Raw genomic sequence first — 22755 nt, 5'->3', positions numbered from 1 at the left:
GCAGACCTCCTGCACTCGCTGGGATTCACTATCAACATGCAGAAGTCACACCGGATTCCCTCTCAGAAGCTCTTTTTCATCATAGCAGTTGTGGACACAACACAGTTTTGGACTTATCCTCCCGAGCAGAGAGTCTGGGATGTTTGGGCTATGATACCAATGTTTCAGCCTCTATCCTGGATTTCGGTCAGATTGACTCTGAGGCTGCTGGGCCTCATGGCCTCCTGCATCCTGCTGGTGGATCATGCCAGGTGGCGCAATATCAGGGTAATCATTCCGAATTCGTCCAGAGCTCAGAGGGGACTGCACGCAATTGCAGTGGTGGCCCAAAAACCAGAATTGGGTCAGCAGCAGATCTCTCGTCCTTCCCCAGATGCGTCACTTCTGGGATGGTGCGGTCACCTGGGAGAGGCGGAGATCAGGGGTCTCTGGTCTCCGGTGGAGTTCGGTCTCCACATCAACCTTTTGGAGCTCCGGGGGATCCGCCTTGCACTGAAGGCATTCCTTACTTGTGTCAAAGGAAGAGTAGTGCAGGTGTTCACAGACAACACCACCGCCAGGTGGAACTGCAACAAACAGGGCGGGTGGAGTTGTGGATCCTATGTCAGGAGGCTCTTCGCCTTTGGACATGGCTGAAACATCAGTGCATATCCCTGGTGATTCAACACCTGGCAGGTTCTCTGAACACCAGGGTGGACTAACTCAGCCTTTGGTGCATGATGGATCACTAATGGCGTCTTCACTCGGAGGTGGTGAAAGGTCTCTTTCAGCAATGAGGAGAGCCTCGGTTAGATCTGTTTGCCACCGAAGAGAACATGCAGTGTCGGCAGTTCTGCACGTTGGAATTTCTAAGGCGGCACTCGCTCGGTGACGCTTTTCGTAGTGAGTGGAATCGCGGCCTCCTGTACTCCTTTCTGCCTGTACCACTTCTGCCCAGAGTGCTGAAGTTGATCAAGCACAATCAGGCCCAAGTCAGTCTTGTGGCTCCAGACTGGGCACGAAAAGTCTGGTACCCTGAGGTATTAAGCATTGCTATCGATCCTCCCACCAGACTGCCTCTTTGGGAGGATCTTCGGTTGCAGCAGCCACCTGAACCTATCCAGCCTCAACCTCACTGCGTGGGGATTGAGTGGCGACAGTTGACAGCTTTTGACCTTCCTCCTGAAGTTTGTAATGTCATCTTCGCAGCCAGGCGTCCCTCCACTAACAGTATACGCCTGCTGATGGAAGAAGTTTGTGGCATGGTGCACAGCAAAGGCTGTGGATCCCATTTCTGCCCCTCTTTCTGGGCTTCTCTTGTATATACTTTATTTAGCCCAGCAGGGCTCTGCCCTGGACACTCTTAAAGGCTACCTTTCGGCCATATGTGCCTTTCTTCACTTTCCTTATCAGCCTTCTCTTTTCAAGTCCCCTATTGTTTCTAAAGGGCATTACTCACCTCTTTCCCCCTTCTCCCTTCATAATGCCCCAGTGGGACTTGAACCTGGTCTTAACTTATCTTATGTGTGCTCCCTTCGAGCCTCTTTACAACTGTGCTCTTAGACTCCTCACTCTGAATACAGCTTTCGTTGTTGCCATCACATCTGCATGCAGGGTGAATGAGCTTTGGACTTTGTCCTCAAACCCTCCTTTTCTTGCTCTTCATCCGGACAAAGTAGTTCTTCACACAAGGCCCTCTTTTCTTCCCAGAGTGGTTACCTCTTTCCATATAGGACAGACCATCACTTTGCCCACTTTCTTCCCACCTCCACACCCTTCCAAAGAGGAGGAGAGACTCCACCGTCTATACCCCAAATGTATGCTGTCTTTCTATCTCGACTGCACAAAAGATTTCCCGGTGGACGATCAACTCTTTGGATATGTGGGGGCCAAGAAAGGTCGGGCTGTAAAAAAACACACCATCTCTCCATGGGTTGTCCTGTGCATTAAAATCTGCTACTCCTTTGCAAAGAAGGAAGCCCCAGTGGGACTGCGTGCCCAATCCACCAGGGCAACAGCAGCGTCTACTGCCTTGAGGCGTGGAGTCCCACTCCTTGACATCTGTCAGACGGCCACGTGGGCATCTCTGCACACGTTCACCAAACATTGCCTGAACAGCACAGTCCGGAGAGACTGCTACTTCGGCTGCTCTGTCCTTCAGGACTTTCTGGTATGAACTTGGTTCGCAAACCCACCTCCGGGTGGGCTTTGCTGGGGTATCTATTCTAAAGGCAAGGAATCTATCACTACAATCAATCAGAACACTTGTATAGCGCGCTACTCACCCGGGAGGGTCTCAAGGCACTTGGGGGAGGGGGTCCGCTACTGCTCGAACAGCCAGGCCTTGAGTTGTCTCCTGAAGGCGAGATGGTCCTGGGTCAGTCGGAGGTGGATGGGGAGGGAGTTCCATGTCTTGGCCGCCAGGTAGGAGAAGGATCTTCCTCCGGCGGTGGCTCTTCGGATGCGTGGTACGGCGGCGAGGGCGAGGCTGGTGGATCGTAGCTGGCGGCTGGGCGTGTAGAAGGTCAGTCGGTCGTTGAGGTACTTGGGGCCCAGGTCGTGGAGAGACTTGTGTGCGTGGGTGAGGAGCCTGAACGTGATCCTCTTGTTGATGGGGAGCCAGTGTAGGTCCCTCAGGTGGCCGAAGATGTGGCTATGTTGGGGGATGTTCAGGATGAGTCGGGCGGAGGCGTTCTGGATGCGTTGGAGTCTCCTCTGTAGCTTGGCTGTGGTTCCGGCGTAGAGGGAGTTTCCGTAGTCCAGTCGGCTGGTGACGAGGGCCTAAGTGACCGTCTTCCTGGTTTCGGTCGGGATCCAGCTGAAGATCTTACGGAGCATGCGTAGGGTGTTGAAGCACGATGAGGAGGCGGCGTTGACTTGTCTGGTCATCGAGAGGGAAGAGTCCAGGATGAAGCCCAGGTTGCATGCGTGGTCTGTTGGTTTGGGAGCGGTGCCCAGGGCGGGAGGCCACCAGGAGTCGTCCCAGGCGGAGGCGATGGTCCCAGGATGAGGACTTCCGTCTTGTCCGAGTTCAGTTTCAGGCGGCTGTTCTTCATCCACTCGGCGACGTCATTCATTCCTTCGTGTAGGCTGGTTCTGGCCGTGTCGGGGTCCCTGGTGAGGGAGAGGATCAGCTGGGTGTCGGCGTAGGAGATGATGTTGAGGTTGTGTTGGCGTGCCATGGCTGCAAGTGGTTTCATGTAGACGTTGAAGAGGGTGGGGCTGAGTGATGATCCTTGTGGTACGCCACAGATGACTTCGGTGGCCTCGGATCGAAACGGGGGGAGGCGAACTCTCTGTGGTCTCCCGTCGAGGTACGAGATGATCCACTCCAGTGCCTTCTCTTGGATGCCGATGTTGCTGAGGCGTTGGACTAGGGTGCGGTGGCAGACCGTGTCGAACGCTGCTCAGAGGTCCAGGAGGATAAGTGCCGCGGTTTCCCCGTTGTCGAGCAGGGCTCAGATGTCGTCGGGGCTGCGATCAGTGCGGTCTCGGTGCTGTGGTTGGCTCTGAAACCGGATTGCGAGGGGTCGAGGGATCCGTTCGTCTCGAGGAAGGCGGTCAGCTGTCTGTTGACAATCTTCTCGATGACTTTCACAGGAAAAGGGAGGAGCGAGATGGGGCGGAAGTTCTTGAGGTTGGTGGGGTCCGCTGTTGGTTTCTTCAGTAGGGCGCTGAGCTCTGCATGCTTCCAGCTCTCCGGGAAGGTGGCGGTGTTGAAGGAGGTGTTGATGATGTTCCGGAGTTGGGGTGCGATGGTGGAGTCGGCCTTGTTGAAGACGTGGTGGGGGCAGGGGACGGTCGGAGATCCGGAGTGGATGGTGTTCATCGTGCGGGCTGTGTCTTCAGTGGTCACCGTGGTCCAGGTGCGGAGGGTGGCGGTGGGGGGCGTTGGTTCCACGGTTGGGTGCGTGGATGGTGCGCCAAAGCTGTTGTGGATGTCGGCGATCTTGCGGTGGAAGAACGAGGCGAGAGTCGCAGAGATCTTGTGAAGGAGTGATGTTGTTGTTGCCGGTGCAGGGGTTGGAGAACTCCTTGATGATGCTGAAGAGTTCCTTGCTGTCGTGGGCGTTGTTGTCCAGTCGTTCCTTCAGTGATTTCTTCTTGATGGTGCTTGCGGGTGGCTTGTTTGAGGGCGGTATGTCTGTGGTCTGGTCGAGGAGCCAGGCTTTCTCGAGGGTGCAGCAGTTCTTCTTGGAGTCCTTGAGTTCGCTAGTGAACCAGGAGGCCTTCTTGCTTCTGGATCTGCTGGGAGGGTTCTTCATCGGTGCGAGGTCGTCGGTGCAGGCGGTCAGCCACTGCGTGAAGTTGCGGGCTGCTTCGTTGGGGTCTGTTGTGCTGGCAGGTGGGTTCTGGCTGAGGGAGGTGGTGAGCTGGTCGGCGGTGATCTTGCTCCAGCTCCTGTGAGGAACCTGTTGCGGGTGGTGGTGGGTCGTGGTTCTTCTGAAGCTGAAGTGGACGCAGCTGTGGTCGGTCCAGTGGAGTCCGGTGACGGGGCTGAAGGCGATGTGCTTGCTGGAAGAGAAGACGGGATCAAGCGTGTGGCCGGCGTAGTGGGTGGGGGTGCTGACCAGTTGCTTGAGTCTGAGGTTGGCGAGGTTTTCTAGCAGGGCGGCGGTGTTGCGGTCCTTGTTGTTCTCCAGGTGGAAGTTGAGGTCCCCTAGGAGGATGTAGTCGGTGGAGGGGAGGGCGTGCAGGCTGATGAAGTCCGTGATGTCTTCGCTGAATTGGGTGCGTGGTCCCGGGGGTCTGTAGATGAGGGTGCCTCTGAGGGTTGTCTTTGGGTCGGTGTGTATCTGGAAGTGGAGGTGCTCCGCGGTGGCGAAGGTGTCGTAGGATTCGGTCGAGATGCGGATGGTGTTCTTGTGGACGATGGCGATGCCTCCTCCGGTCTGGTTGATGCGGTCCCTCCTGATGGTCTTGTACCCGTCCGGGATGGCGATGGCGATGTCGGGGGCTGAGGAGGCGTTCATCCATGTTTCCGTGAGGAAGGCGATGTCTGGTGATGTTGTGTCGAGGAGGTTCCAGAGTTCCACGGCGTGTTTGTGGACGGAGCGGGTGTTGAGCAGGATACTCTTGAGGTGGTTGCTGCTGGTGTCTGGCTTGGCGGGTGCGGTGCAGGTTCGGAGGCAGGTGAACTTGCAGGTTCTGCAGGTGAAGGGTCCGTGGATGCGTTTCGGGGTGGCCCGGCAGCAGGCGGGGTTCCGGCCAGCATTGAGTGCGTTGAGGGTGGCGGCGTCGTAGGTCTGTCGGGTCGTCTTGCATCGGCGAGGACCAGGGTTCCAGGCGCTGGGCGCGGTCCAGGCGCAGACGGGCTTGCCTTTGGCGCGCCTTCGGCGCACAATCGGCGCGCACGCTGCGCGTCAACGCTGCTTGTGGGCATGGGCGTCATAAGAAGGACGCCGGGAGGGCGGGTCAGCTGGGTGGCGGGAGCGGGGCGGCGAATGGGCTGTCGGAGGGCGGGGCCGCAGGGAGGCAGCGGCGGGAAAAGACTGTCAAGCGGGCGGCTCAGCGGCGGCTGGGTCGCTCGTGACTGGCTGCAACAGGCGGAAAACAGGAGGTCTCTAGGAGGAAGGCAGCGGTGACGCGCGAGGGGTGACCTCACAGTCTCTTTGAGATGAACAAGCTACCATCAGTAACAATGTCTCTGTAAGAAGTAGTAGTTATAGATTCCTTACCGCCCCACCCATCCTCACCGTTCTGCAAACTGACTTCTAGGATAGGGACTCCCTTCCAGGGCCCTAGTTATGTGCACCAGTGGTCAGTGTCTTCCATGGCTCTGCGCTTCTGGCATGGAAAGTCGTGTCAGAACTGACATCAGTGCGCAGGGAAAGTGTCTAAATAGACACCGCAACGTCATCCTGGCAAACACGATGCCGACGCCATTTACCGACGCGCAGGGGTACTGCTAAAGGAACAAATCTGCGGATCCAGTCTGACTCCTGGGGGTAATTCTAAAGGTAAGGAATCTATCACTACATACGTCTCTCGCAGATACATCGTTACAGAAGGTAAGTAACTTGTTTTTTATGGGAGTGAAAGGTAAGACTGAGAAACTGACATCACCGTGCAGGGGTGATTTGATGAAGCTGTTTCTTGTCGGGGTGGGGGATCACAAGTTACTGAAGAGACATCTGGAGTCACCGACCCGCATGCAGTAGCATTATTAAAAAAGACTGGAAAAAAAAGAATCTCTTGATCCAGTATGGTGCTTTGGAGTATTCCAATGGTGAGGAATCTGTGCTCGGAGTAGCCACTAGAAAAGATATTACCCAAGGTTAATAACTTGTTGCCCCAGTATTGGAACTTTCATAGATTCCCATGCTTTTATATCATTCCCCGTCGTCGGAATGGGAGCCTCTGTAACAAAAATACCATAGCAGTAGGTACAAAAGAGAAAGAAAAAGGCCTAGGCCTCATTCCCTTTTGTAGCATATCAACCTCTTTTTGTAAAAGAGACCAAACTTAGGCATCAGCCAATCAGAAGTGCCTCACCCCATAGAACCCTCCTGAAGGACCCTCAGAGCCTCTGATTTTCTACCGCACGTTGTGCTTAGGGAGTCTGCTTTGAGCTCTGCTAATTTCTTCTCTATTCAAAGGATTTTCTTCAAATGTTCTGAAGAATTTCTCTTCAGGATTGTTTAAGGATGGCTGACAAGGAAAAGAAGGCCCTTTTCGAGCCCTGCTCCACCTGTGGCAAGAAAAGGTTGTTTGTGGAAGATAGGCATAATGATTGTATCTATTGCCTTTATCCGGATCATAAAGCGGAGGACTGTAAAATCTGCCGCACTTTCTCTACCAAGACCCTCCGGGATCGTGCTGGTAGACTTTTGACCTAGCTTCAGAAACAGAAGGAGAGTAAACATGGAGTTTCCAGTGACAGTGAGGAGTCCTCATCAGCTGGGTCATCCAGAAGGTCAGTCAAAAGGGGTAGGGGTTCCCCTTCTCCTTCTGTGGAACATAACTCTAAGGCCTCAAAAAAGACCCCCAGAGAGTCTGAGAGCATGGGTCCAAGCGAATCTCCTCACCACGGTGAAAAGGAGAGGGTAGGACCATCTATGCCTTCCAAGGGTGCGAAGACTGACCCAGCCTTCAAGAAACCCTCTTCCCAATCTTCTGAGAGGAGTTCCAAGTCCTCAACGATGAAGGCGGCGACGGCGGACTTTCCGTCGACGAAGAAATTGAAGACGAAATTGAAATTGGTTCTGTCGACTAAGGGATCGTTGTCGAAAAAGGAAGAGTCGACTGCAGGTTCGTCAGCGTCGACAGGATTTTTGCCGACTGCGTCAACGAGAACCACAGCATCGACGACGAGAGTAACAGCGTTGACGACGATGGTGATGTCGACGACTGTGTCGTCGACGAGAGCATCGACGACGACAACTTTGACGACGACAGCTGGAGCGTCGACAGTTTCGATCGTAGACGACATCGACGACACCAATCTCGTCGACTAGTGTGCAACCATCGTCGACGGAACCGTTGGCAATATTGTCATCTGAAAAAAGTATTACAATTTCAGTCACAAGAATAACGCCGGAGATGACATCTCCTAGGAGAGTGACCCCCTTGCCACCAGCTTTGCTCTTTGAGGAAAGGGAGTCAGATGAGGATGACCAGGACTCATGGCTATGCCAACAGTCCCTCTCAACTTCTGGTCAAATGTCATGAGACTGACTCTAGAGGGGGATATGACCAGGAGGATGGTGACCATCATCAGGCGGCTCAGTCACAACATTATACTGGGCAGGATATGGTTACAGTACCATCCTCATTCCTACAAGACCTGCAAAAGATGCTGCAGGACTACAAATCTAAGGCTACTAGGCCGGTTCTGGCCTTCAACGCCTGTCTTGGCTTCTGCCTCAACGGCTACTCCTGGATTACCTGCTCAGGCGTCCCCTCAGCCTCAAGCACCCTTTCCGCAAGAACCTTCCAGGCCGGCAGACGCCCATGATGATTCCTCAGGTGAGGATCAAAATTCGGATCATACGACTGAATGGGATGAATACATCATTCAGGACCCTTCATCCCCAGTTACGGATCCAGTAGATTCCCCGGATCCAGTAGATTCCCCGCCAGCGGACGTAGGAGGTTTCCATCAGCTGATGGAGAGAGCAGCTGGCAGGTTCAAATTGGCTATGCCTGCGGTGGCCACAGATTGTTTCTTGTACGACTTCAAGGAACCCTATCGGAAGACGACAAGGTCCATACCTATAGTAGATCATCTGTGGAAAGAAGGCCTTAAGGCTATGAAGAACCCAGCGACGGTGGTCCCTGTGCTACTGCGTCTGGATAAGAAATATAGAGCACCTGATGATGGGCCAGTGGCCTTAACGGGCCATCCCAAACCAGACTTGGTTATTTCGCAAGCAGGGCAGAGGAAAACCCGCAACCCCTCGGCTCCCTTAACAACTCCTCCAGGACAAGGAAGGGCGGAGATTGGATAATGCTGGGAAACTATTCTCGTCAATGGCGAGTCTTCTGGTGCGAGCTGCCAATGCCCTGGCGATATTGGGCAGATACGAGCGCCAACTTTGGTGTGATGTTGCTCCGTTCCTGGACCAGCTACCTCCAGAATCAACATCAGAGACAAAAAAGATCTTGCAGGAGGGAGAGGCGACGTCAATGGAGATCATTGACTCTGCCATGAACATTCCAACAACAGCGTTTCATTCCCTGGCTGAGGCTGCAGTCCTGCGTCGCCAGGGGTGGCTGAAGGCTACCTGGTTTCGACCGGATATTCAAAACAAAGTCCTGGATCTTTCCTTTGATGGGGAAGCACTATTTGGGAAGCTAATCGATGACACTCTTCAGGAGATCAATAAAGACACGGAGACCGCCAGATCCTTAGGTACCCTTCAATACCGCAAGTCTCCTTTCAAGGGTTGCAGAGGTAAAAACTACAGGGGATCCTATCAACAGCAGCGTTATTCATCCAATGGCTCAGGTTCCCAGCAGTACCGCCAGCCTTCTCAACAGAGACAAGGCCCATCTTCTAACTACTCCAGGCCTTACAATAAGGGGAAACAGGCTAGCCGGGGATGGGATGCGTCCAAGCGCCAATAGCGGCCTCCTGGCTCTTCCTACTGGACCCTCCTCCAAAAAGTAATCAGTTGGAGGCAGGGTAACCAAATACCTTCAGAATTGGTCCAAAATAACTTCGGGTCGTTGGGTGCTCAACATCATTCGGAAAGGACATACCTTGGAATTTACGCAAGTCCCTCCACCCAAGCCCCCGGCAGCCATTCCATCGAAACACCTGCGTCTCCTGCGGCTCGAAGTCCAGCAGATGCTCCGGAAGGGAGCGATAGAGCCGGTCCCCTCCAATCAAAAGGGACAAGGGTTCTATTCCAGGTTCTTCCTGGTAAGGAAGACTCTGGAGAAATGGCACCCCATTTTAGATCTCAAGGAGCTCAACACCTATGTCACCTCACGATCCGTCTCCTCAAGTAGTAACAATGGACGCGTCATTGGAGGGTTGGGAGCAGTGATGCAAGACCTACATGTCAGCGGCCATTGGTCCCCTCATGATCAACGGCTCCACATCAATCTTTTGGAGCTAAGAGCAATAAGACTGGCTCTGCAAGCCTTTCTTCCCCGCTTAGGAGGTTCACAAGTGCTAATCAGGATGGACCACACCACGGCTATGCACTATGTGAACAAAGGAGGAGGAACCAGGTCTCTTCTGTTGTCGCAGGAAGCTCAACAAATCTGGGAATCGGCGATACTTCACGGAATATCGCTAAAGGCGGAACACTTGCCAGGAGTTCTAAACAAGAACGCCGACAGGCTGAGCAGGTCATCCTGAGTCAGCCACTAGTGGGAGTTGAACCAGAGTGTTCTGGAAGAGGTCTTCAGCCAGTGGGGCAGACCGGAGGTGGAGCTCTTTGCCACACCGACCAACAAGAAATGCCGGTCTTATGCAAGCAGATTTCACCACCAAGGGTCATTGGGGAATGTGCTTTCGATAGCCTGGTCAAGGACATTTGTCTACGCCTTTCCCCCCATCCCTCTGATCCAGCGGATCATCAGGAAGATCAAAGTGGAACCATGCAGGATGATCTTGATAGCCCCTGCTTGGCCGAGACAGTTGTGGTTCACGGAACTCCATCTGTTGTCACTAGCTCCTCCTCTTCCCTTGAGGACTAGTCCAGATCTCCTCACAATGTCCGAAGGACAGGTTTGGCACCCAGATCCACAGTCATTACACCTGACAGCATGGCTCCTGAGCAGCGGGAGTTTATGAATCTCCCCATCTCGAGCGAGATTAAGGAGGTCCTCTCCCAGGCGAGGGCTCCTTCAACGAAAAGGGCCTACAAGTTTACATGGAAAAAGTTTTGTATCTGGTGTAGGAGAGAACAAAAGGACCCCTTTGCTTCAAAGCCTCATCAGATTCTGCTTTATCTGCTATCCCTGGCTAAGTCGGGATTAGCCCATTCGTCAATTAAAGTTCATTTGGCAGCCATTTCGAGGTACAGAAGGTCTGGACCTTCGTTGTGGTCTTCCAGGATTGTCAAACTATTTCTAAAGGGCTTGTTCAGAGTCTATCCACCAGTTAGGCCTCCGCCTCCTACTTGGCATTTAAATCTAGTCCCCTCTCAGCTCATGAAAAGCGCATTTGAACCAATTCATCGTTCTGACATTAAGTTCCTTTCATGGAAATTGGCTCTACTCCTCGCCCTCACATCGGCTAGACGGATTGGAGAGTTGCAGGAACTTACTATCCATGGAACCTTTCTTACAATTTAAGAGACACTGTAATCTTGAGAACTAATCTTAGGTTCATACCAAACCTAAGGTACCCTCGGACTTCCACTTGAATGAGCCGGTTATTCTGAAAGCGTTCTTTCCTCAACCGGCTACACCAGCGGAAAAGACGCTACATTCTTTGGATGTACAGCGGTGTTTAAAATTCTACTTGGAACGTACTAAGGGATTTCGGAAATCCTCTCAATTGTTTGTTGCCTTTGGTGGTCCAAGGAAAGGTCTCCCGCTGTCCAAGCAGGGGGTAGCAAGATGGATCACAAGTGCCATGCTGCATTGCCATACTGCGGCAGGGAAACCTCGATTCGTGCACATTCCACAAGATCAGTGGCATCTTCAACGGCCCTCTTTGCGGGGGTACAGATTAAAGATATTTGCAGAGCTGCTACCTGGAGCAGCGTCGACAACTTTACCAAGCATTACTGCTTGGAGTCCTTACAGCGAGATGATGCGGCAGTGGGACAGGCTTTCCTGAGGAACCTCTTCCAATAATTGGTGAGCTTTCCTTTCTATCCCACCTTTCGTTGTTTGCACATTTTGGGCCAGATGTAGGTAAATCCGATTTACCGACTCTTAAATACCGACTCATACCGATTCGGTATTTAAGAGTCTTTAAATTGGAAGGAGGCAGATGTAGGTAAAAAATTACCGAATCTGTAAGAGTCGGTATTTACCGATTCGGTAAATACCGAATCCTGCAAGGGTGCAGGGGGTGTCACTTTGACACCCTCTAGCACCCCAATTCCGGACTTGTGTGCCATGTGGCACACAGACATGCCCTAAGGCCGGTATTAGGGCTCCTACATCTGGCCCATTGTATCTTTGTCATGTTGGCTATTGCAATGTATTTATTACACAAAATGTGTTTTTTATTGCGAACTGCTTGCTACTCCGATACAAAAGCAAGGGAATCTATGAAAGTTCCAATACTGTGGCAAGAAAACAAGTTGCTTACCTGTAACTTTGGTTCCCCAGTATTGGTAACTTTCATAGATTCCCATGCACCCACCCACCTCCCCGAGGAAAGCTCAGCCTACAACAGATATGGTGACTGATACACAACGGCTACGAAAATCTGAGGCTCTGAGGTTACTTCAGGAGGGTTCTATGGGGTGAGGCACTTCTGATTAGCTGATGCCTAAGTTTGGTCTCTTTTACAAAAAGAGGGTGATATGCTACAAAAGGGAATGAGGCCAAGGCCTTTTTCTTTCTCTTTTGTACCTACTGCTATGGTATTTTTGTTACCGAGGCTCCCATTCCGACGACTAGGAATGATACAAAAGCATGGGAATCTATGAAAGTTACCAATACTGGGGAACCAAAGTTACAGGTAAGTAACTTGTTTTCTTCTCCATGTTATTTATATCTTTTGAAACTGAGCAGAAGGAGCATCACGCATCTACAAATAGCAGTGTCTTACTACTTGGAATCCGCAGTCCTTTGTACTTGCTTTTTCATAAAATAAGAGAATACCAGTAGTTCTCTGTGCCAGATTACACAACCATTTTACTAGGAATAAAATAACGTTTTAGCCCAAATCTGTGATATTATAACCTCCAAGTAAAAAATAGCAGCTGCTATCTTATGAAGGAAGACTCTTGTGAAACACTTTCAACCTATTCATTGCCTTCCTGCTTTATCCTCTGATGTCTTCCATGATGTGGATGATCTAGCCAGTCAGGAGCATTATAGCCTCCTCTTTACAGATATCCAACTCCTTTTATGAATATAGTAGTGAATGCAGGCCTGATTCACCCCAGGGGTAAACATTCTTCATTTTCAGACAGAGGACTTGGTTTTGAATATATTAAACTCATTGATGATGACCTGTATGTAATTAAAGTGTCCAACACCATTTGTCCAGAAAAAACATGGTTTACTGTTTTTTTTATAGGTTTTTTGTTGTAGGTTTTGGTCTTCTTTCCCCTATTTCAGCTTTGTTTAGAAATATGTTATTGTTAATACGAGTACACAGGACATTTTTGAGCATGCTGTGTAGTATGCGTCTTCCCTAAGGTTTGTTAAAGATTTGATGGTTTGCTTCCTGTTTAGATTAATAGTAACATTTTGCAGTGGGAATATTCATGAAGTTCCTTGGCATAAGTGGCACTTATATTTTTACTCTTAATTCAGTTTTCACCTGTAGACTAATACCTTCCAATCAAAATGAGTTCGTGTTCTGCGATGATGCCTCACCTTTTGTCTTCTTCCCCAGGCGTCATACTGGATCCGGAAACTTTTGAGTAGTATACCTGCATGCTGTCAGGTAGCTCACTGAGGCTCCGCTCGGACAGTGCTCAAATAAAATGCAAGGCCATATAGACGCCACCCGCACATGATGACATGTGATAGAGACTTCTGGCTGCAGATTCCTTACCTTAAAAGTATCCCCAGGCATTAGACTGGATCTGTACATTTTTGAGCAGTACCCCTGCATGCCAGTAGATGGCATTGTTCAGTTCATGGTTGTTCCCACTAGAAGCGACTACATGGTACCTATACAGGTGCCACCATAGCATGGTGTCAGTTCTTTCCTCTCCACACTGCCAGCTGCAGATGCGGAGGTACCTCTGATCTCTTTAGAGAACCATTTACCTCAGAAATTGCAAAACCGATTTGCAAGGGAAATGTCCCCCTCCCAAGAATACCGGGTTTAATCTTTAAAGGGAGTTTTGCAAGCAGATTTCTTTGACGGATCCCGATCAGGTTTGCCTGTGGTGCTTTGGTGCTCATGACTCAAAGGCCTGCTGTGGCTGTGCGTCAGTGACTCCAAAGGCCATTTGGGACCATGAGGCAAAACTCTTCGTCACCAAGCTTTCCAATTCCAAAGGTTGGTCTCAATTGTGTTCCGGTCCAGAAGCCAATGCTGAGGTCTATAATTGATTCTCTACAAATCTTTGATTAATGCTAAGAAAAGCTCTCTCACTCCCACTCTCATACATCTGAGAAGGTACAAGGACATCGTCATGCCTATCGATCTTGCTCCCAAAGTCAGTTGACATTGGACCCAATATTGCAATTTGTCCCAGCACAGCCTGAGTTTCCAGGGCTGTCTGCGATATTGAGGCAGATCCAAGAGTGCTGCAAGCCCATGCTAGGACTATTTAGGTCTTTTCTGACTCCCTCTGACATGTTTACAGGCCCCACAGAACCGAAAGGTCATCCTTCTGGGATACCACTGACTGATTTGCCCTTGGTACCATTTGAGCTATCAGAACCACTCATCAGGGCTCTATTGCCCCCGTTTCTAACTCCGCTTATGATTCCATATTCTGCACCAGTTCCTAGAATGTCCATTCAGTCCATTGACACCTGAGGATGCTGCGCAACCTATTGAACTCTCTGAGCCGCCCCAAACTCGACTGAGGCCGTATTCGGTGTCCATCGGACCGCAGCCTTTGCCCGCTCCACCTGAGCCACTTAATGTCCTGGTTCCGCAAGCCAGGCCTCAAACACTACCTTCTTTATTTGGAACAGACTACGATAATGAGTATAGTGCAGGAGAGTTTAGGCAACCATACCACAAAGAGCCCCTGCCACTGTGTAAACCGCCTGCTTCGCAATGGTTATGCAGATGGCAGCCAAGGTTCTTGGCATTTAGATCTCCACCTTGGAGGTCAAATTTACATTCTGAATACGCACAATCCGCAGCTGTGGAAAAAATGATAACCCAGCACAACCCCAATTATTCCATTGTGTAGATGCCGGCCACAGGTGCTTATTCAACCTGTATTCAGCTGCTCGAAGTACAACTGCAACCTAATGCAGACCACTTTTGTTCATCAAAACTGGGAAAGGCACACTGCCATCAGTCATTTGTGATGAGACCAAACGTTTTTCTTTATTCTTCATTATATCCAAATGATCATAGCCACAGCCAACACGTTTTATTCCTTTACAAAAGTGGAACTTGTACAGAGCAAACAATCTTGTGATATTTTATTGCAAACCCGGTATTTTATCCTCCGATATGTTGTGTTGTTTCATTTAAAACTGAATTTGATAATGAAGCTAAAATCAATCCTTAAATAAGAACATGAATTCAAAACTCATGCATTAAAAACATGAAAGTTAATTTCAATGTTATAAACACTAACATGAACATGTAAGTTCATTCTACGTGTCACCTTGATGTAAATACAATGGGGAATTCATAAGTCTATCGAAGTCAAACGAAACATCTATTTTAGGGACAAGATATCAATTAGAATCAATGGGCAGAGTATATTACTGTATTTGAGCGATTGTAAATGAAGCCATATAGTACAAGAGTGTGTGTGTGTGTATATATAGCTCTATAAATCTATAGATATATATAGATTTATCTATATCGGTTTGGTTTGCCTCAAAAAAACCTCATCATCTCCCAATTATGCGCAGAAGACCTAAAGCGCTAAAGGCCCGATTGAAACTGCTGGACCTAGCATTGCTGTTGGAACTCAAGACAAACACAATGAGATGGATGTCCTCTAGACCCCCAGGGATACTCCGATGGCAGGCAGAGGTGCTTAAATGGGGAAGGGCAGAGGGGACAAAACTGCGGAGGGAGGAAACACAGGGCCTCCAGAAATTTTCAATCTCCCAGGAATGGGAAGCTATGCTTGTTACACTGGAAAGCGAGGACCTCAACCAGAGTGTGGGGGACGGGCTGGAAACATAGACAGGAAAAGTCACAATGAATATAGTGAGAGAGGGAGTGCCCTAGTCATTCTTATTCTTAGTACCATTACCTGTAAGGCCCCACGAGGCAACATACATTACCGACTACATCAGCCAGATACGTCCGAGCACAATGTAGATGGGAAAATTGATCTACCGCCGGGAGATGGGAAGTTCATGTACACAAAAGGGTGTGGGGAGGTGGGAGGGTGAAGGGATGTTAGGACAATACCTTTGTATTATCTTATGAGGCCGAAATGAGACAGAATTGTATATTACTAAGGTTAAAGGTCTCCTGTTTAGTAGCACTGTTGAGAAACAATAAGTTGGGGACATGCACGGGGTGAAAATAGAAAGCACCGGCTAATATGTTGACACTGTAATGTAATGCGAAAATACATGATCCTGCAGCTGTGAATAAAGTTTTTTTTTTAACTATGTCACAATCTAGCTGGAGTTTGAAAGGAGAGGCTCTATGGTGTTATTTTTTTTCCTATTAAAATATCATTGAAATACATGTAAAGGTATTGTATAAATATTTTAAAATATACCACCAGTTAGGAAAGCACAAATGAAGCACTGCTTTTATAATTCTGAATTTTGATGGAACCAAATATATTGAATACAAATAGAATAAATCGGACCACTAAAACAAAAAAACAAAAATCTCCAAAATATTTTTTTCTAGGTGGGTCATGTATCAGACATGAGGCAACCCCATGTGGTCAAAAACATTCCATTTTTTTTTACTCAAACGCACCACCATTCAGTTCATTTTGTGTTTCTTTTAATGTATTGGGGCCTTAAAATTGCTAAAAGTTCCTCCCTATCTCCTACTCACTCTCAATAGCTGGGCATGTGATACTGGGCAAGCTTATACGATACAAAAAGAATCACATTTAATAATCTACAAAAACTCAATATGGTTAGGGACCATAAACAATTCAGTTCGCATGGCACTCTCGTTCGTAAAGAGTTGCCCATGTTTCTCTGATCTAAAATATCCCATTACACATTTTCAGAGCTGGCACAATTATCATGTGAAACCGAACACACAACATAACTGAGTATGAAATACAAAGATTGTAATGAAATATGACAAGATTGTTTGCCCTGAAGAATTTCCTCTTACTGTAAAAGAACGAAACAGGTTGACTGTGGCTATGTTTTATATAATGAAGAATAAAGATAAATATTATTTGACCACTGGGACATTTGCTCGTCCTATTACAAACGATTGACAACAGTAATCCTTTCCCATTTTGATGATAAAACTAATGTCTGGCCGAAGTTCTTCAACTGGAGCAGATCATTAGGAGGGCCTCACTGACACTACGGGCCTGGGCCAACCCTTGTTCTTGTCCCCCAGTGACTCGCCAGATAGCACAGCGCCATCGTCCTGCCCTTGGCAACCCCACTTTCCTGACTTAACACCTTTCCCCCGAGAGCTTGATAGTGCAAACTTCCACCAGCAGGCATACCCAAGACATTCCAGACAAGTCATCATGCGTGCACACACATGGAGGCCGCTACTCTCACGCTGTCTGGGACTCTAGATCAAGTCCTCCTAAGTGTCCAGAAGATCTTTGTCCAGTACTAAACCAAGCCTGTTTAAGAAGGCTGTGACACTGCTAAATATATCATCTATTGCGGACAGTATGTCACGAATTCTGTTGGGCATGCCATTGGTGCTTGCATCGCTATCTGTCACCACGCCTGGTTAAGATCTACGGGTTTCTCAGGCAATATTCATTCGTCCCTTATGGACACGCCTTTTGATGGGACTTGCATTTTCAGGGAAAAGGTGGACTACTCTGAAGCATTCAAAGAAAGCAGGGATGCAGCACGTTCCTTGGGTTTTTCTGTTCTGCCATGCCAACTGCATCAGCCTTTTTAGTGTTTCTGCGGCTCTGGCAGGGGATTCCTGGCCCAGGTCTTATCTACCCTGGAGACTGGATGGTTGGTGTTAGGCCTGTATGATGTCTATTATCATATCCCCGTCCTGCAGGCCCTCAGGTACTCTCTGGGTTCATGGTAGTACAGGAGCATTTGCCATTTGCTGTGCTCCCATTTTGGCTTGACTCATCAACGTCTCTCTTGTCACAAAAGTGATGGTAGTGGTCACAGGACATCTTTAGACGTGGGGGTCTCAGTCTTCCCCTACCTCGACGACTGGCTGCTAAAAGCAGGGTCGCCCAAGGCAGCCATCACTCACCTCCAAACTACGGTGAACCTCCTGAAGTCCTTGGGGTTTACTGTAAATGTGCCGAAGTCTCTCCTGACTCCATTTCAGATGCTCCCTTTCCTTTGAGCCATTCTTGACACGGTCTGGTATTTTCTTTTAACCAGAAAGGAATGCCCAGGGCATAAGGGCTATGATCCTGATCTTTTAGCGTCAGTCCTGGATTTCAGTGATGTTGACAGAGGCTGCTGGGACTGATGGCCTCCTTTATTCTGCTGGTCAAAGTGTCCCAGGTGCAAATGTGGGCTCTGTAGCGAGATCTATAGGCTCAGAGAGCCCAGCATCAAGAAAGCTCTTCGATCACATCCACATCTCGGAGGAGACTGCTAAAGAGCATGATTGTGTCAGCAGCAGGCCTTTCTTCCTGCCCCACCCAGAGAGAAGATGCCTTGCTTCTGTACTGGGGCAGGCACTAGGGAGAGGTGGAGATAGGAGGCCTCAGTCTCACGCCAAAGCTAAGCTCCACATCAACTTTCTGGAGATGAGCCATCCCCTTGGCATTGAAGGCCTTCCTGCCATCCATCAAGGGAAGACTGGGACAGCTGCTCATTGACAATACCACTGCAATGTGGCACTGTAACAAACAGGGCGGGTGGGGTGGTGAACCTTGTGCCAAAAGATGCTGCCCCTCTAGAAATGGCTGGACATCAAGGACTCTTCCTGGTGGTGAACCATGTGGCGGGATCTTTGAACAAACTTAGCTGCAGACATCTAGTTGATCAGGAATGACAGTTACACCGAAAGGTTGTGCACGGTCTTTTCTGTGAATGGGAACGCACAATGTTTGCAGTTATGCACATGGGCTTTCCCAAGGTGTCTGTCTCTCAGAGAAGACTTCTGCCACAAGTGGAACTCTGGACTCCTGTACGTCTTCCTGTTGATACCTCTCCTGCCCAGTGTTCTGACATTCGTCTCAGGAACAACCAAACCCAAGTCATTCTAGTGGCTCTGGATCTATCCTTCTGTTCAGGTTGCCCCTCTAGGATGAGCTGCTGTCACAGAAACAGGGCATGGTCCTGTACCACCCCATCTGCATTCTTCTTTCATGCGCGGGGATTGAGCGGCGAAAGCCCAACACCTTGGACCTGCCTGTGGAGGTGGTTGATAAAATCTTGGCAGCCATGCGTCCCTCAACATAGACTTTATACTACGCCAGTTGTTGGGATGAATTTGTTGTTTGGGGCATTACATGACAGATACACCCCCTTAAAAGCCAGGTTATCTGATGTTTTGTAGTTTGTTCTGTCACTCGCCCAGCAAGGCTTTGTTTTGGGCACCTTTTAAGGTTACCTTTCGGCCCGTTGAGCCTTCTTATGGTTGCCGGACCAACCTCATTATTTCAATCACCTGTTGAGATGTGTTTATTAAAGGACTCTGCTTTATTTTCTATTTCTCCCTTTGCTATGCCACAGTAGAACCCTAACCTGATAATATTTGATATGCACAAGCTTTGAGCCACAGCACAGTTTTTCCTTGTGGCTTCTTATCTTTACGACAGTGTTCCTCACGGTCATAACATCAGCATGGCTGGCGAACTCCGAGCACTCAGGCATAATTTTTTCCGAAAGTAGTGACGCTGTTCCACGTTCCTCAAAGTATCACCTTACCGGCGTTCCATGCTCTTCCTTAACCTTCTTAGAGGAGGAGAACACTTTTATATCAATAATACCAGATAAAACATAGTGGGCAATCTGCTCTTTGTGGGGTTCATGGGAGAGAATGGCAAACCCATGCAGAAAATGACCATCTCGCTCTTGATTGTGCTCTGGATCAAGATCTGCTAAACATTGGCCAAGAAGCAGCCCCCGGAAGTGTTAAGGACTCCTTCTACCAGAGCTTTGGCTGCTACGACTCTGTTGATGCGAAGTTCAGGTCACTGATGTTTATTAGACGGCTACTTTGATGTCCCATAGTGCGCCTAGAGATGCTACTCAGTGTCTAGATGAAGTCTGATGCCTGAGTAAGTATTTAAAAGATTTAGAATCTGGCATAATATGGGCTCTATCTGAAAGAGGTTTAACAAAGGCAAGTAACTTGTTCATTGGAGGCAGATAGCTTGATTGAAAGTTGGCAATTGCATCTTATTATCCTATTCCATGGTTTCTTGAAAATCTGTAGACCTCTACAACATCATTATGTGGCATTTGGAAAGCACAAACATTGCCTTTCAGTCTGTTGTGCAGGATCAAAGGCAAAGATGCAACATTCAGGATCTTAAATTTGTTGGCAGTTGCATTCCTGGAAATCAGCGAGACTGCTAAATGGTCCTCCACACATGCCATTGTTAAGTGGCTGATGCCAGATGTGGCAGGACAGTTTTTCCAAACTTTTTTCTTTTGAATCAATGTTCCCTTTTAGTATCCCTGCCACCAACTACTGTGCCTCTTTTTGTTATTACTCAAGAAGGATACTGTGAATATTTGTATGCAAGAGCCATGTCCGCATTCCAGTTAAGTCTATGTATTAATGTTAAAACAAATTGTGGGATCCTCTTGCCCAGCGGAACAGAATACAAGAGAAGTATTTAATAATTAATGTTTTCTGTTGATAGAGCTTGTTTTCTTGCGTAGTGATTGTGGCGTATTAAAAAGAGCCCTAAAATGTCACTATTTCTTTCCAATAGGTCGAGGTCTTTGATCTTCTTTTTGTAACTAAGGAGAGCAAATTTGAGAAGACCTATATCGTACATTGCCATGACTGTGCTCGTAAGATGTGTAGAGGCTTGGAAAATTTTGTGGTGCTAGAACAATACAAATTGGAGGACCTAATGCAAATCTACGACCAGTTTACAATAGTAAGTAAAGGCAACCAGTGAGTCCATGGAAAGCTGCACCTTAGGGCTGAAATATCAATGCACTCTTAGGTCTCATGAGCACAGAAAATTGTTGTTTTTTCTCTTATACTCTAAAGTTAATTTATGAATGGGTTAGCACTGGTATGTAAAGCAAAGATGAGACTAGTTGTACTAATGTATTGCAAAGTGGAGGATTGTGGTAGAGGCCACTTTCTAATTCTGTATTGTGTATTGTGTGGAAGCTAAAGGCCCATTCATCAAAGTTACAAAATACCAGCCACTCCCCAGTGAACTCTTTGTATAAAGTATTTGTTAACATTAACTATGATTCCAAACATAAATGTTTAGATACGGTTTTAGACCTGAGAGTAGATTTTGTTTATAATACACTGAAAAAAAGTATTATTTTCTGTTTTTTTCCTCAGGCTCCTCCATTGCCATCCTCCTCATCCTGACATTGTTCCATGGACAGTAATTGATTGTTTCTGATATTCAGGAAGTAATGAAGTTCTGCACCACTTATTTTTTACGGATTTTTTGCTTTCCCCACAAGGCTGCTGGCTGAAAGCTGTGTCTATGCAACCTTCCATGTGCGGAGTGTCAACCACCTGGACAGGAGAAAGTACTGCTCCTATCCAAGAAGGACTTTATTGAAATTATGCTGATCCAGCTGTTCTTCAAAAAATAATTCCACGTTTTGTAAATATTTGACAAAACTGGCAACAATATACAAACTACTGACTTGAAGACCACCGTTTTTGTATTTCTCATTTTCTTTGCAAATTTTTCATCCATTTCTTTTTTCACCCTCCACTACCCTTTCATCTTACCCTTGGAAAAAGTACTAGCTTTGTTAGTTATTTCTTTATAAGATAGATGAGAATTTTAAGTCTTCTTTGGACAACTTTTTTAAATGTGAAAATTAGGTGGGATAATTTTTTTTAAAGCTTTTATGTTTTTCTGTCTTGTTTTTGAAACCATGATGGTCGTTACACTTTGGTTTCCTAAATAAAATAAATGTAAAAAAAAATAAAATTAACAGCCAAGTCACAAAGATAAATGGGTTGCACATAGACTAAGGAATAAATTTCAGATTTGTGATTTTTGTTTCTAATCTTGATGTAAATTTACACTATTTATAAATACATATTTATTGCTTGAAAATATTTGTGTATGGAATGCTGTTATTTTTTCCAGATTACCTGCCATTGAAATTTTAAGGAGTTGTGTAATTTCAGACACTTCTCCTTTTACATTTTCTATTTGTAAATAAAACTGCTTAGCATTGTACAGAAACTTTTATTAAAATTGTTTAATGTTTAAAGAGTTTCTATTGTTTGAGTTTTAACAAGAATCTATGTACAGAACCCTGCCTTGTGTTTTTTTTCCTCAACTGACTAGATTTTTATATATATATATATATATATATATATATATATATATATATATATATATATATATATATATCTGCACGTGTTTACAGTTCAAAAGATTTATATTTTCTCATTGAAGGTGTTTGTAACATATATGGTAGATTGGTGCCTACTTTAAAGTATAGCTTAAATATTTTTTTAAATTTCTATCTATATACATACATATATAGTATGTATCTTTAAGACCCTCAGACTGTTCTGTCAAATTACACTCATTGCAATAATATAATAAACTGTTGCTTGAAAAATATAGCAACCCAAACTACAGCATGGTTGTAAGTAAAGTAATGTAGATATAGATATTGGATCTTAAAGGATCGCGAATGTTATTCTTTGTTGGTGTTTGAATACTAACTAGAATACTGAATACTAACTAGACTACATGCAATAGTGACACTTTGTTTAATTTTCAGTACAGTGCATTGACCTTTTTTTAAGCAACTTATGCAGCACTGCTGTATTTTGTAAAATTGTTTCCATCAAAAATTAACTTCTTTTATTCTTTAAGTAGGAAATAAGGGTATGGATTAGCAATGAACACTTTACTTATCTGTGGTAACCATCTTTCTGGTTAGTAATCTATCTACATGCAGACTCCTTTACTCATGAATCTTCCTAGGCAGCGGACTGATTCTGGAAACTGGACATGGCTCTCCAGCACCAGCAAGTGTACCCTTGGCAGAGTCTGCCCGGCTCCTAGCCAAATGGGACATCACAGAGCCTTAAAAGACACCACCTGGTGTTCTGCTAATAGTACCCATCCTTTTTATGCATGCTGTTCAAGGTGGAGACCAGACTATCAAAATAAGCTGCAGTCCATTTTGGAAAATCAGCCACAACCAAGTTACTACAGATCATCTACACCTCTGACCGAGAAGGCG

At 47.3% G+C, this 22755-nt stretch overlaps 1 protein-coding gene across 1 annotated transcript in view; it reads left to right on the top strand.

The window, feature by feature from the left end:
- Nucleotides 1-21765, top strand: part of KDM6A (lysine demethylase 6A) — a 789178-nt gene extending 767413 nt beyond the window's left edge. The window contains exons 18-19 of the mRNA XM_086936102.1: nt 20271-20441; nt 20867-21765. Of these exons, the coding sequence (XP_086792228.1) occupies nt 20271-20441; nt 20867-20896 (201 nt within the window). The 3' untranslated portion in view covers nt 20897-21765. The remainder of the gene's footprint in view (nt 1-20270; nt 20442-20866) is intronic.
- Nucleotides 21766-22755: the final 990 nt, after the last annotated feature.

The sequence above is a fragment of the Lissotriton vulgaris genome, chromosome 8 (assembly GCF_964263255.1).
Source record: "Lissotriton vulgaris chromosome 8, aLisVul1.2, whole genome shotgun sequence".
Classification (NCBI taxonomy): domain Eukaryota; kingdom Metazoa; phylum Chordata; class Amphibia; order Caudata; family Salamandridae; genus Lissotriton; species Lissotriton vulgaris.
This window is presented reverse-complemented; position numbering and strand designations above follow the sequence as displayed.